Consider the following 15188-nt stretch of genomic DNA (forward strand, 5'->3'; position numbering starts at 1 on the left):
TGAATGAAGGAGGCGGGCCGGGGGCAGGGAGGGCCGCTCCTCCTTGGCGCAGGCGCATTGGAGGCGGCCGGGCTCCCCCCTCCCTCCTCGTCCCCCTCCCCCCGCCGCGCGCGTCCCCGCCCGCCGACGTGGCGCGCCGTCATTGGCCGCCCCCGCCCGGCGGCAGCCCCGCCCCCCGGGCCGCCCCCCCTGCGTGGAAGGCTGTGATTGGCGGACGGGGCGGATGGACGGGCGCCCGGCCCCGCCCCCCGGCTGCGTCTCGCGCGCGCGCGCGCGCCGCCGCGCCGTTTGCCTCGACGTGGTCCTCGCGCCGCCCCCCTCCTCCCCCGCCCCCCCGCGCCCCGGCCCGACCCCGATGGCCGCCGCCGCCGAGGAGCCTTTCCCCTTGCACGGGCTCCTCCCGAAGAAGGAGACGGGGGCCGCCGCTTTCCTCGGCCGCCACCCGGATTATGACGGCCGGGACGTCCTCATCGCCGTGCTGGATACGGGGGTCGATCCCGGGGCGCCGGGCATGCAGGTGACCGTCCTGGCCGGGCGGGGTGGGGGGGGAGGGGGGCGGCAGCGCGCATGCGCGTGGCCGACAAGGACTGGCTGTCTGTGTGTGTGTGTGTGCGCGACCCCCCCCCCCCCCCCCGCAGAGCGTCCCGCGCACCGCTGGGTGACCTTGAGCCGGTCACTTCCCTCCCCCCCGCAAAGCGGAGACTGAAGGCCCAATTGTCCCCTCCCAGTGCTCTGCACAGAGGGCGCGCTCAAGAAACAGGATTGAAAATGGTCCCCTCCCAGCGCTCAGGCCAGTGCTCTAAACAGAGGAAGCGCTCAAGAAATACCATTGAAAATGGTCCCCTCCCAGCGCTCAGGCCAGTGCTCTGCACAGAGGAAGCGCTCAAGAAATAGGATTGAAAATGGTCCCCTCCCAGCGCTCAGGCCAGTGTTCTGCAACAGAGGAAGCGCTCAAGAAATACCATTGAAAATGGTCCCCTCCAAGTGCTCAGGCCAGTGCTCTGCACAGAGGAAGCGCTCAAGAAATACCATTGAAAATGGTCCCCTCCAAGCGGTCAGGCCAGTGCTCTAAACAGAGGAAGCGCTCAAGAAATACCATTGAAAATGGTCCCCTCCAAGCGCTCAGGCCAGTGCTCTGCACAGAGGAAGCACGCAAGAAATAGGATTGAAAATGGTCCCCTCCCAGCGCTCAGGCCAGTGCTCTGCAACAGAGGAAGCGCTCAAGAAATAGGATTGAAAATGGTCCCCTCCAAGCGGTCAGGCCAGTGCTCTAAACAGAGGAAGCGCTCAAGAAATACCATTGAAAATGGTCCCCTCCCAGCGCTCAGGCCAGTGCTCTGCACAGAGGAAGCGCTCAAGAAATAGGATTGAAAATGGTCCCCTCCAAGCGGTCAGGCCAGTGCTCTAAACAGAGGAAGCGCTCAAGAAATACCATTGAAAATGGTCCCCTCCAAGCGCTCAGGCCAGTGCTCTAAACAGAGGAAGCGCTCAAGAAATACCAATGAAAATGGTCCCCTCCAAGCGCTCAGGCCAGTGCTCTGCACAGAGGAAGCACGCAAGAAATAGGATTGAAAATGGTCCCCTCCCAGCGCTCAGGCCAGTGCTCTGCAACAGAGGAAGCGCTCAAGAAATACCATTGAAAATGGTCCCCTCCAAGCGCTCAGGCCAGTGCTCTAAACAGAGGAAGCACGCAAGAAATAGGATTGAAAATGGTCCCCTCCCAGCGCTCAGGCCAGTGCTCTGCAACAGAGGAAGTGCTCAAGAAATAGGATTGAAAATGGTCCCCTCCAAGCGGTCAGGCCAGTGCTCTAAACAGAGGAAGCGCTCAAGAAATACCATTGAAAATGGTCCCCTCCCAGCGCTCAGGCCAGTGCTCTGCACAGAGGAAGCGCTCAAGAAATAGGATTGAAAATGGTCCCCTCCCAGCGCTCAGGCCAGTGCTCTGCAACAGAGGAAGCGCTCAAGAAATACCATTGAAAATGGTCCCCTCCAAGTGCTCAGGCCAGTGCTCTGCACAGAGGAAGCGCTCAAGAAATACCATTGAAAATGGTCCCCTCCAAGCGGTCAGGCCAGTGCTCTAAACAGAGGAAGCGCTCAAGAAATACCATTGAAAATGGTCCCCTCCAAGCGCTCAGGCCAGTGCTCTAAACAGAGGAAGCGCTCAAGAAATACCAATGAAAATGGTCCCCTCCAAGCGCTCAGGCCAGTGCTCTGCACAGAGGAAGCACGCAAGAAATAGGATTGAAAATGGTCCCCTCCCAGCGCTCAGGCCAGTGCTCTGCAACAGAGGAAGCGCTCAAGAAATACCATTGAAATGGTCCCCTCCAAGCGCTCAGGCCAGTGCTCTAAACAGAGGAAGCACGCAAGAAATAGGATTGAAAATGGTCCCCTCCCAGCGCTCAGGCCAGTGCTCTGCAACAGAGGAAGCGCTCAAGAAATAGGATTGAAAATGGTCCCCTCCAAGCGGTCAGGCCAGTGCTCTAAACAGAGGAAGCGCTCAAGAAATACCATTGAAAATGGTCCCCTCCCAGCGCTCAGGCCAGTGCTCTGCACAGAGGAAGCGCTCAAGAAATAGGATTGAAAATGGTCCCCTCCAAGCGGTCAGGCCAGTGCTCTAAACAGAGGAAGCGCTCAAGAAATACCATTGAAAATGGTCCCCTCCAAGCGCTCAGGCCAGTGCTCTAAACAGAGGAAGCGCTCAAGAAATACCAATGAAAATGGTCCCCTCCAAGCGCTCAGGCCAGTGCTCTGCACAGAGGAAGCACGCAAGAAATAGGATTGAAAATGGTCCCCTCCCAGCGCTCAGGCCAGTGCTCTGCAACAGAGGAAGCGCTCAAGAAATACCATTGAAAATGGTCCCCTCCAAGCGCTCAGGCCAGTGCTCTAAACAGAGGAAGCACGCAAGAAATAGGATTGAAAATGGTCCCCTCCCAGCGCTCAGGCCAGTGCTCTGCAACAGAGGAAGTGCTCAAGAAATAGGATTGAAAATGGTCCCCTCCAAGCGGTCAGGCCAGTGCTCTAAACAGAGGAAGCGCTCAAGAAATACCATTGAAAATGGTCCCCTCCCAGCGCTCAGGCCAGTGCTCTGCACAGAGGAAGCGCTCAAGAAATAGGATTGAAAATGGTCCCCTCCCAGCGCTCAGGCCAGTGCTCTGCAACAGAGGAAGCGCTCAAGAAATACCATTGAAAATGGTCCCCTCCAAGTGCTCAGGCCAGTGCTCTGCACAGAGGAAGCGCTCAAGAAATACCATTGAAAATGGTCCCCTCCAAGCGGTCAGGCCAGTGCTCTAAACAGAGGAAGCGCTCAAGAAATACCATTGAAAATGGTCCCCTCCAAGCGCTCAGGCCAGTGCTCTAAACAGAGGAAGCGCTCAAGAAATACCAATGAAAATGGTCCCCTCCAAGCGCTCAGGCCAGTGCTCTGCACAGAGGAAGCACGCAAGAAATAGGATTGAAAATGGTCCCCTCCCAGCGCTCAGGCCAGTGCTCTGCAACAGAGGAAGCGCTCAAGAAATACCATTGAAAATGGTCCCCTCCAAGCGCTCAGGCCAGTGCTCTAAACAGAGGAAGCACGCAAGAAATAGGATTGAAAATGGTCCCCTCCCAGCGCTCAGGCCAGTGCTCTGCAACAGAGGAAGCGCTCAAGAAATAGGATTGAAAATGGTCCCCTCCAAGCGGTCAGGCCAGTGCTCTAAACAGAGGAAGCGCTCAAGAAATACCATTGAAAATGGTCCCCTCCCAGCGCTCAGGCCAGTGCTCTGCACAGAGGAAGCGCTCAAGAAATAGGATTGAAAATGGTCCCCTCCAAGCGCTCAGGCCAGTGCTCTAAACAGAGGAAGCGCTCAAGAAATACCATTGAAAATGGTCCCCTCCAAGCGCTCAGGCCAGTGCTCTGCACAGAGGAAGCGCTCAAGAAATACCAATGAAAATGGTCCCCTCCAAGCGCTCAGGCCAGTGCTCTGCACAGAGGAAGCACGCAAGAAATAGGATTGAAAATGGTCCCCTCCCAGCGCTCAGGCCAGTGCTCTGCAACAGAGGAAGCGCTCAAGAAATACCATTGAAAATGGTCCCCTCCAAGCGCTCAGGCCAGTGCTCTAAACAGAGGAAGCACGCAAGAAATAGGATTGAAAATGGTCCCCTCCCAGCGCTCAGGCCAGTGCTCTGCAACAGAGGAAGCGCTCAAGAAATAGGATTGAAAATGGTCCCCTCCAAGCGGTCAGGCCAGTGCTCTAAACAGAGGAAGCGCTCAAGAAATACCATTGAAAATGGTCCCCTCCCAGCGCTCAGGCCAGTGCTCTGCACAGAGGAAGCGCTCAAGAAATAGGATTGAAAATGGTCCCCTCCAAGCGCTCAGGCCAGTGCTCTAAACAGAGGAAGCGCTCAAGAAATACCATTGAAAATGGTCCCCTCCAAGCGCTCAGGCCAGTGCTCTGCACAGAGGAAGCACGCAAGAAATAGGATTGAAAATGGTCCCCTCCCAGCGCTCAGGCTAGTGCTCTGCAACAGAGGAAGCGCTCAAGAAATAGGATTGAAAATGGTCCCCTTCAAGCGCTCAGGCCAGTGCTCTAAACAGAGGAAGCGCTCAAGAAATACCATTGAAAATGGTCCCCTCCAAGCGCTCAGGCCAGTGCTCTGCACAGAGGAAGCACGCAGAGCTGGAATTAGAACCCATGACCTACGACTCCCCCGCCCGTGCCACACCGCTCGGATCTACCCCAGCGCTTAGAACAGCGCCCGGCCCGTAGTGGGCGCCTAACAAATAGCGTTGTTATTATCGTTCTTATTGTTATGACCAGAGGACAGAACGAGGGACACCTTCCCCGCCCGGGTCCTTTGGGCGCGGCGATTCCAAGGGCGTTTCGAGAGGACAGGAGGGCGTCGTGTCGGACAGCTCCTACATCTCCGGGGCGATCGGATTTCTCTTATAACCTGGAACCCTCGTTGGGTCGGTCAGCGGTGTTAATGGGGTGTGGAGCGGTGTGCTAAGCGCTCGGGACCGTTCAACCCCTTTGATAGTCACGGTCCCTGCCCTCCTCTAGACCGTAAGCCCGTGTCTGCCAATTCTCTTTTAGGGTACTCTCCCAAGTGCTTAGTACAGTGCTCTGCACACAGGTGCTCAATAAATACGATCTATCGAGGACCTTAGGGTGTCGTACGTCTAGTACGGTGCCCGGCGTGTGGTAAGCTATTAATGAAGTACCATAACCGTTCTAATGTAAGCGCTTCCTAAATTCCCTAATTGTCATCACTAGGGGCTCCAGAAGACCGATAAGAAAGCCGGCCGCTTTCCTCGGTTCTCTTTAATCGGGTGCGTCTTCTTGCGTCGGCGGTCTCGTCCTTGCTTATTTTACGGTACAGTCCTTTCGAATACACGTGGGGTTTGGAGATCTGACGCCGGTTTCCATTACGGCCTAAGGAAATTGCAGCTGAAGGGATCGTTCGACATCCTGGGGGCCGGGGAGGAAAGGGCCTCGCTGTATTAAGACTCCCCCGAGTTACGGGTCTTTAGTGAACGCCCACAGTGTGCGGATTACGATTTCATTCCGTTTACGTTATTATCAAGGCCCCTCTGAAAGCCAGACGTTTAGCGACAGCGAAGTCGGAGGGCTCCGCCGCCGCAGGGGAAATAAGAGCCGCGGGTTGCGTTACGAGAGACCCTTCTCCGGGTCTTCGAGGGAACGTCGGATCTTCCCGTCGGCTTATAAATCCGCGGTTAGGACTAAGGAAAAGTCGGGTAGCAGGAGGCTCTCCGCATCTAAATCGGGGATCTGAAAGGTGTTCGCTCTCTTGCTCTGAATTTCCCACCTCACCCTGAAGCATATTTGCCCCACGGGGATTCTTTGAAAATTAATTTGTAGGACAGGGTTAATTTGCAGAAGTCTATTCAGGAGGAACACTCTATAAGCCTAAGTAGTTATTATCGATACTAATAAAATTCCTTCTGGGAAGAATATGCCTTAAGCCTTTAATTAAGGATCATCCTCCGTTTGTACCATTAGCTTTAGTGTCACACAACGGCTTGTGAAGAAGTTGAGAAGCGTGGTGTCGCTCCGTGGTTTATGAGAGTAGGTGTCGACTCCGTTCTTCTGTAACTTTTGTTTGTCTCTGTATTTTGAATAGGGAATGTTCTTTCGTTCATTCATTCAGTAGTATTTATTGCGCGCTTACTATGTGCAGAGCACTGTACTAAGCGCTTGGAATGTACAGTTCGGCAACAGGTAGGGACAATCCCTGCCCATTGACGGGCTTACAGTCTAATCGGGGGAGACAGACAAAAACAATAGCGATAAATAGAATCAAGACAATAGCGATACATAGAATCGAGAAATCCACACCTTATCCGGATAGAATGAGATTCCCTGTCCAAAAAAGTTGTACGCGCATGAATGGCACTGATTGAGGTGTGCGTCCATAACGCCAGTTTCCCTTAACGTGAGATTTGTCAGGATTGTACTCCCTGCATTCAAGGAAGCAGAGTATATCTGCTGCTTAGTATGTTTCACAGAGACCGCAGATTATTCTCATTATCCACCTCAGCCATCTCCGGTACGTTTGGGGTTTTTTATGGTATTTGCTAGGCTCTTACTTAAGCAACCGGACACTGTAGTACGCGCTGGGATAGGTAAAAGATCATCAGGATAGACACAGTCCACGTCCTTTGTGGGGCTCACAGTCTTAATCCCCATTTTCCAGACGAGGTAACTGAGGCACGGAGGAGGGAGGTCACTTGCCCAAGGGCACGTGGCAGAGCAGGGATTACAACCCAGGTCCTTCTGACTCTCAGGCCCGTGTTCTGTGGACTAGATCTCGCTGCTGGAGCCATGTAGAGATGGTGGGATAACGTGCCTGTCCTCAACCCAACCCAAGACTGCACAAAATTCAGGCCCTTGTCGTCCTGCCAGGAGACTACTCATCACTTCCTCTCTCTTTCCAAATTAAATTCATTCAGTCGTTTATTAAGCACCTCTCAGACCGAAGCACTGTGTTAGGTCCCGGGGAAGAGTACAACGAAGGGTAACCAAGACTATATCCCCGGCACTCAGGAGACTCAGGTTTAAAAGAGGGGCCCAGAGGTCGGAGACAGGCAGGCGGTGTGAGGAAGGATACGTAAAGACAAGGAAGATAGAGAACGATAAGAGCAGCAGAAAGTTGCAGTCGAAGGAGCCGGTTGCACGTCTTTCCCTGCCGGGGTTAGAACCTTCCCGATGTTCTAACCATTTAAGGTCACCCAGCCCGGCTCGCATTCGTTCCTTCAGTCAGTCGAATTTATCGAGCAAAAATAAATGACAGATATGGACAGAGTGGGGCTGGGAGGGGGGTGAATAAAGGCAGCGAGGCAGAGCGACACACGGGGGAGTGGGAAGGCTTAGTCAGGGAAGGCTTCCCGGAGGAGATGCGCCTTCAAAGGCGGAGAGAGAAATTGTTTTTCGGATGTGAAGAGGGAGGGCGTTCCAGGTCAGAGACAGGACGCGGGCTAAGGGTCGGTGGTGAGGTGGACGACGGAGGTACGTCGGGAAGGTTAGCGTCGGAGAAGCGAGGCGTGCGGGCTGGGTTGCGGTCGAGTGGCGAGGTGAGGTTGGAGGGGGCAAGGTGATCGAGTGCTTTAAAGCCAACGGTGAGGAGTTTCTGTTCGACGCCGGGGTGGATGGGCCACCACTGGGGTCGTTTGAGGAAGTGCGGAAACGTGGCCCGAACGTCTCTGTAGAGAAACGATCCGGACGGCAGTGTGCAGGGCGGACCGGGGACGGTAGTGGAGACCCAGGATGATTCAGTGGGAAGGCATTGGTGGTGTTCAGAGTCCAGAGGGGTGGGAGGCTGAAGTGGTTTCGTAATTGCCGCAGAGGCAGCCGTGTCTTTTGACATCACTGTCCGTATTTATTAAGCTCTCACTAGGTCCCGAGATCAGAGCTGAGCCGTGGGGTGGATACAAAATAATGTAATCCAACGTAGTCCTAGTCGGGGCTCACGGTCATAATGACGGGGAAGGAGAGTGGTATCTTAAGTATACCGAGTAGTATCTATATCTTATATAAGCGGTATCTTTGTCCCATTTTTCAGATGAGGAAACAGGCTCGGAGAAGTTAGACTGTAAGGTCCCCGTGGGCCGGGAACATGGCCGTCAACTCCGTTATATCGTATGCTCCCAAACGCCTAGCGTAGCGCTCTGCACGCAGTCGGCGCTCAAGAGATACGATTAAGTTAGATGAATTGCCAGAGCCGGCACTAGAACCCGAGTTTCCTGACTTTCAATCAGATGCCCTGTCGACTAGGTCACGCTCTGTGTCTAAATTACCCTGTGTGGGAACACACTGCCCTCGACGGGGCGAGGTACTAGCAAAGAAGAATAAGTGTAAAAGACACACGTGTAAATGGGTGAAATCTCACTCTCAGCGTCATCTTCAGGTTTAAAGGACCCGTATTTACCCCTCAAGCCCGACGCCGTCATATTGAAATCCAGACCGAATGGAAGGTCCGTTGGGCGACTGGAGAGTCCGAACTTCTTTATGACTATGAGCTCTGGACCTTCCGAAGATGCCACCCCTAACTTCAAGAGCGGCCCCATCAGTGCCACTTATTTGAAACATTTAACGTGACAGACAGAGAGGTCCTGGAATGCGGTCAGTCCACCAACGTCAAAGCAATACTCATTGCAGAGATGCTAAGCGGAGTCCGTGAGAATGGACAGCAGTAGGCCACCGAGGGGTGAGCTGGACCGGGTGTATCGAGAACAGGATTGGCCGAAAAAAACAAAATATTTCAAAGACATATAATAAAACCGCAAACAGCGAGGCCTAGCCAGGGACTGTTTGGAAGTCGTCAGCCCAAGAAAAGCCAGCCTGGCATTCAGCAGTTAACAAGGTAACTAGTTTTGAGCGTTCAGGAGGGAGAAATGGAAGTTCTGTCAGCTACTAGGGGTTGGCAAATCACAGGGCCCCAAAAGGCAATAGTAATACTAATATATTAATAATAATGGTATTTAGGTGCTTATTTTGTGCCAGGCACTGTTCTAAGCGCTGGGGTAGATACGAGATAATCAGGTTGGACATCTTTAGATGCCCTCGGAGCGGAAGGGATTACCGACTACTCGTTCTCGTCGGCCTCACTGACACTCCAGTAAAAAATTCATCATCAGGAGCATCTTTGAGCCCGAAGGACAGCTTTATTTGCAGAATCGGATATTTGAGTACCTGCTTACGGTGTGCCTACATGTCATAATTGAAAGATCCAAAAGTTAACTGATCCGTATCCTCTCCGACCGGAGTGAGCGAAACGATTGCTGAAGAGTTTAATTTCCAAGGAAGCCGCCTCTGCCTGTGCCGACCTCTACCTATGAGCTACTTGTGGGTAGGGAACGTGTCTTGGCTTCCATTGTATTTCCCAAGGGCTTAGTAGAGGGCAGCGCCTTCAGTTGGCACTCGATAATTACCCCTGGCTAGTATCAGCTAGCCAGCTGCAGGAATAGTCATCGGTCTCCCTCCGTGCCATGACTCTGAGGATATCGGTACAGCTCGTCCCGAGCCAGGTAGGAATGCCGAGGGTGGAAATCACGGCACTTTGCAAAAGGTGTAAAGTGCCCCCGCCCCGTCCCCCGGATCAGATGACTGCCCACCCTGGCTTCAGGGGCTTCCGATCTGACACCTTATATCTCAACAATATAAAACGCTGTAAAGCCTACGGAGAAACCATACTGAGCACTGGGACCCCCATTAATCACTTGGTCCACGGAAGTGTGTATTTCACATTTGTCTTGGTTTGAGATCCTGCCCAAAACCGTAGTCTGAGAACACTTTACGGAGTCCACGAAGAATCAGACTGAGTTCTGGACTACAGCAGAGTCTGACGTGAGAACCTAGTGTTGAAAATAGCCGTGCCTTTAAGAAACTCACGTCCCGGGTAGGATAAATTCAGAAAAATACACCTAAGCGCCCGCTTTGAGCTAAGCCCATGTAGAGCAGGAAATGGAATTAAATTACATAGGAGAATTTCTTATTTATAAAGGTGGGATATTCAATTTATATTAAAAGTTGGGCGTCGCATCGTCGTCGTTAAATTTCCTTTAGGTTCTTGGTCCTTTCGCATCCTTAAGATACAAGAGGATGGGAGGAGTGCAAGAGAAAGACGGATGAAGTAGTGGTCGTGGGTGGGAAGAATAGAGTAGAGAAGGATATACTCAGAAACAGTCCTGTGACTGTGAGAGGAAGGCAAGATCAAGTTGCTCTTTGAAGTACCGTGCGTTCCGCTTTACTACTCCCCTAAGAGTTTCTGGTTATTCCTCAGCCTTGTTCTAGTGCTTTAATTACCATAGCGAGTTTGGAGGAAGGGAAGAGCACTATAAATCATTTCAGTTTTTATTGCGAGAGACATTAGAAATCAGTGTGCAAAAAGGATTTCTTTCCCTTTGATCCTTCCATAAATCCTGGCCCTGCAACCTTTCAAAGCAAAGTATAAATTATAAGAACAAAGAGCTCCTTTTCTTTATTTTTCCAATGACGGTGGTGTATGAGTAAACCCTGTTTTTAATAGAGTGCTCCCGTGACTGTCCGTGAAGAGTTAGAGAGAAAGCATTTGGAACTGACTTGTAGGAGGAGGGAATGGTGGGGAATCCTTGAAGATGAATTGGTTATGAAGTGGATTTCCTTAATTGACACGAAATAAAGGAACTTTTAGCAAGAAGGGACTGGGTTTTTCTTCTTCTTGTTTAAATTGATAGTTGAGATCTTGAGAAGTTTCTTCTTCTGCTCTGCTAGTGATAACACTGCCGCTCTGGAAGCCCAGCTGGCACTGAGAATTGGTATTTAAAAGTGAATCTAAAAAGCGACACATTTTTTGTTAATGGGGCAAATCATCTGTAAAACCTTGCAGCCTCTGTAAGTGAAAAATTAAAAATGATTTTTTGCCGTATTGTTGACTGACCCAGCAAATTCCATTTGGCTTCGGTACAGACATTAGGTCTTTCTCTCTTACGTAGTAATAGTGATGATGATGATATTTGTTGAGCGCTTACTGTGTGCCGAGCCCTGTGTTTAGAATAGAATGGGGTAGAAACTGAACTCCCTATCTTTCCACCCAATCCCTATCCTCCCCTGTCTTTCCATCACTGTAAAGAATACCACTATCCTCCGCGTCTCACCAACCCATAACCTTGGCGTTGCCCTAGACTCACCTCTCTCGTTCCACCCACCTACTCGGTCAGTCGTTTCTACCTTCACGGCATTGCTAAAATCCGCCCTTCCCTCTCAATCCAAACTCCTCTCCCGCCCTGACTGCTGCATCTGCCTCCTCGCTGTCCTCCCAGCCTCCTGTCTCGCCCACTCCAATCCTCACTTCAATCCGTTGCACAGATCGTTCGTCGACAAAAAACGTTCGGTCCACGTCTCCCCGCTTCTCAAGGACCTCCGTCGGCTGCCCGTCCGCCTCCGCGGTAAACAGAAACTCCTTACCGTCGACTTTAGAGCACAGTCGGTCAGTCGTATCTGTTGAGCGCTTACTGGGTGCAGAAAACTGTACTAGTTGCTCGGGAGAGTACAGTATAACGATAGACGTATTCCCTACCAGCACGCCCCACCTTACCTGATTTCACTAATCTACTCCGGCCCCCACGCTCCTCTCCTCTCACGCCAGTTTATGGTGCCCCGTTCTGGTCCATCTCGCCACCCACCCCTTTCCCTCCTCCTACCCCCAGCCTGGAACTTCCTCCCTCTCCATCTCTGCCAGACCATCACTTCTTCCACCTTCAAAGCCTTGTTAAAATCACATCTCCTCCCAGAGCTCTTCCCCATTTAAGCCCTCTTTTCCCAGGCTCGCTCTCCGTTCTGTATCATCCGTGCACTTGGATCTGTGCGCCTTGGTGATTCGCCCCACGGCACCTATGTGACTATGTATCCCAAATTATTCATATTAATGTCTGTCTACTCTTCTAGAGTGTAGGCTCCTTGTCGGCAGGGAACGTGTCTGATAATTCCGTAGTACTCTCCCAAGTGCTTAGTAGGGTGCTCTGCACGTTGTAAGCGCTCCATAAATACCATGTAAGAGGATCGCATCTAGTCCCCGTACCACATGGGGCTCACAATCTAAGGAGGTGAACAGGTACGTTAAATCCTTATAATGCATAAGAGGAAACCAAGACACGGAGAAGTTAAGTGACTTATCTAGGGTCCCACCGCAGGCAGGTGGAGGAGCTGGGGTTAGAAGTATTTAGGACAGTTTTCTGCACACAGTAAGTGCTCCATAAATATGAATGAATGAACAAACCCAGATTTCAGACTCCCAGGCCCTTGCTGTTTCTCTGGAATTTAATTACTCCATTCTGTGCTTCTCTTGCTTCTTGCCCCGTTCCTTTATTTCATATTTTTCTCTTCAAAGCTTCTGAAGAAAGGCCGGTACTGTATAGTCTTTGGGGAGAGTTGAATGTGTTTTCCCATGAGATTAATCGTGCACCTTCAGTTTAATGTGGTCACCCCTAAACTGTATAAATTCTCCGTTTTTGTTTCTTTGACTAGCGGGGGTAATCGTACAAAGCTTGTAGCATCTCATACACTTAATACTGGCATAAAGGATATATAGTACAGAATAGTTTATCTTGCCACTGAACCGGGTCTTTTTTTGCGTCTTTCTCCTCATCGGTTCTGGGCTTCTCTAGCCCAAATAGCACCTCTTTTATTACCTCTGTCCAGTAAACCTGCTCTTTATATCTTATTAAGAAATTTGATGCCTGTTGTAAGTCTGATGCAATTTTAATTGGAAAATATTTAATTCACCTTTTAGAGACTTGTGTTGACTTTTGTTGCGGGAGATGCTTTAAACTCTCTCTCTGCAATTTTCAGATAACAACTGATGGGAAACCCAAAATTATTGATATCATAGATACCACAGGAAGTGGTGATGTGAACACTTGTACAGTTGTAGAACCAAAAGATGGGGAAATTATTGGACTTTCAGGACGAACTCTTAAGGTAAGAGCTTAATAAGAATGGTGTTTATTAAACCATACTATGTGGCAAGCATGTTCTACAGCACTGGGGTAGACAGAAGTTAATCAGGTTGGATTCAGTCCCTGTCCCATATGGGGCTTTCTGTCTAGGTAGGAGGGCACAGAATATAAACCCCAGTTTACTAATGAAGGTACAGTTTATAAATGAAGAAAATGAGGTGTGTGCTCTGAGTGTCTGTTTTTGTTTTTTTGTTTTGTTTTGTTTTTTTTAGGGGTAAATTGATTAGAACCCAGGTCTCTCAAATTCCTTCTTATGAACTAAACATTTTTCTTCTTTCTTGGTTCATTGTGAAGTAATTTAGGTTATGTCATTGCAGGGTAGCATTTCAGTGTCCGCTCAAGTATTACCAAATAATTTTCCCTTTTTTCCACAGATTCCAACAAATTGGATAAATCCTTCAGGCAAATATCACATTGGCATTAAAAATGGCTATGACTTCTATCCTAAGGCTCTTAAGGAAAGAATGCAGGTAAAATGTTACATTTTGTCTAATTATTTTGGAGGTTGCTAAAGGGAAGCAATTTTATTATGAAGAGTATGAAAACTGGAGGTCAAATCCAAATATTGTTCCCCATGCAAATATTATGTGTTTACTGTACTTGCTCTACCCTTTTGTACAAAAACAAATTCATTGTTCCAAAACACCCTGCCAAACCTCATCCTCAAACTGTTGGAGAACCCAGACTCAGCCCATCTCTTTTCAGGGTGGCTAAACCAGAGGCAAGGGCTGAGAATCTCCTCCTTTGCCTTTTATTTTTTTTCCAGTCTCCCCATAGTGTCTTTTTTTATTAAAGTATTTAAGTGCTTACTATGTGGCAGGAACTGTTCTAAGCGATGGGGTAGATACAAGATAATCAGGTTGGTTATAGTCCGGGTCCCACTTGGGGCTCACATTCTTAATCCCCACTTTACAGATGAGGTAACTGAGGCAGAGATAAGTTTAGTGACTTACCCAGGGTCACCCAGCAGGGAAGTGGCACAGCTGGGGTTAGAACCCAGGTCCTCTGACTCCCAGGCCTGTGCCCTATCCTCTAGGCCATGCTGCTTTTCTCCCCACTCCTCAACATCTGACCACCGGAGAGTTAGGATAAATTAAAAATATATCCTTGACCTTCAGCCTCCTTGATGAGGCCTTGAACTCAGTCGTGCTATTTCCGTCTCTCCTCCCATGTGAGCTCTGCTAGCCCCTAGCCAAAGTGCAAAAGGGTGGACACTAGCCAGACAAGTTTTAATGTGATTCAGTTCTTAAATTGAGAATCCGTGGAGGGTGGACTGAGTGGACCTGGGGTGTAATCACTACAGCCGGTTAGATGTGGCAGGGATTATCTCTGTCAACTCTGTTGCACTGTACTTTTCCAAGGCTTGATGGGGTGCTCTGCGCACAGTAAGCACTCGATAAATACTATGGATCGAGACTGGTCGATTCGGGATGCTTTCAGGAGCATATTAATGGCCACGCTACCAGTTTATAGTAGGAGAGACTCTGAGTGGCCAGGTGGTGCCTGGAAATCAGGGATCTATCTGCCCCAATTCCACGGCCTGTTCAAGTATTCCTGCTTCGTCTAGACCAGTGAGTGTTCAGTTAGATTGACGAATACGAGCTGGAAGGATGGGTGGAGACACCTGGCCTACGGGTAGCCGCTCTCATTCTTTCTCCCTGGTTTTGCCTCACCCATATAGTATCTTCAGTCCAGCCGCACCGGTCCGAAATTCCAAAGCCGCCCCATCCCGGCTGTGTCCGCGTACTTCCTCATTCCAAAACAGCCAGCCTGTTCCCCCATGTCGGTCTTGCTCTTAGTGATAAATTCTAGGTTGGGATGGAAGAGCAAGGGAAATGTACATTTATCCGTTCATTAAAAACCCGATTTGGCAAACCACTGTTATTGCCTCATACTTTTAGGTGCTACCTATTGGGTTTAATTTGTAGTCATCTATTTGTATAAATCCTTATTTACAGTAGCAGGAGTGGTGGAATTATGGAAATGGCATTATATTCAAATTAATCAGCCTAGTAATGCTAATGCACTGGGGCCTGGTGAGCCAATTCAGCTAAGACACAGACAACCCCATTACTAGATCTGAGCCCACCAAACCGGTATTCTGTGTCCGACTATGGCAACATCGTGTCTGGAGAAACAGTGTGATGGTTAGTCTCCCAAGCAACCGTCCTAATGGTGTGACATGGACCATCCGGCA

The 15188-nt window shown here is 50.3% G+C and overlaps 1 protein-coding gene across 3 annotated transcripts in view; it reads left to right on the plus strand.

Annotated features, from left to right (window-relative positions):
- The first annotated feature begins 340 nt into the window (after positions 1-340).
- Positions 341-15188, plus strand: part of TPP2 (tripeptidyl peptidase 2) — a 66049-nt gene continuing 51201 nt past the window's right edge. For all 3 annotated transcript variants that reach the window (XM_029072967.1, XM_029072968.1, XM_029072969.1), the window contains exons 1-3: positions 341-517; positions 12825-12953; positions 13366-13461. In XM_029072967.1, coding sequence (XP_028928800.1) covers positions 356-517; positions 12825-12953; positions 13366-13461 — 387 coding nt within the window. In that variant the 5' untranslated portion in view covers positions 341-355. The remainder of the gene's footprint in view (positions 518-12824; positions 12954-13365; positions 13462-15188) is intronic.

The sequence above is a fragment of the Ornithorhynchus anatinus genome, chromosome 10 (genome assembly GCF_004115215.2).
Source record: "Ornithorhynchus anatinus isolate Pmale09 chromosome 10, mOrnAna1.pri.v4, whole genome shotgun sequence".
Lineage (NCBI taxonomy): Eukaryota > Metazoa > Chordata > Mammalia > Monotremata > Ornithorhynchidae > Ornithorhynchus > Ornithorhynchus anatinus.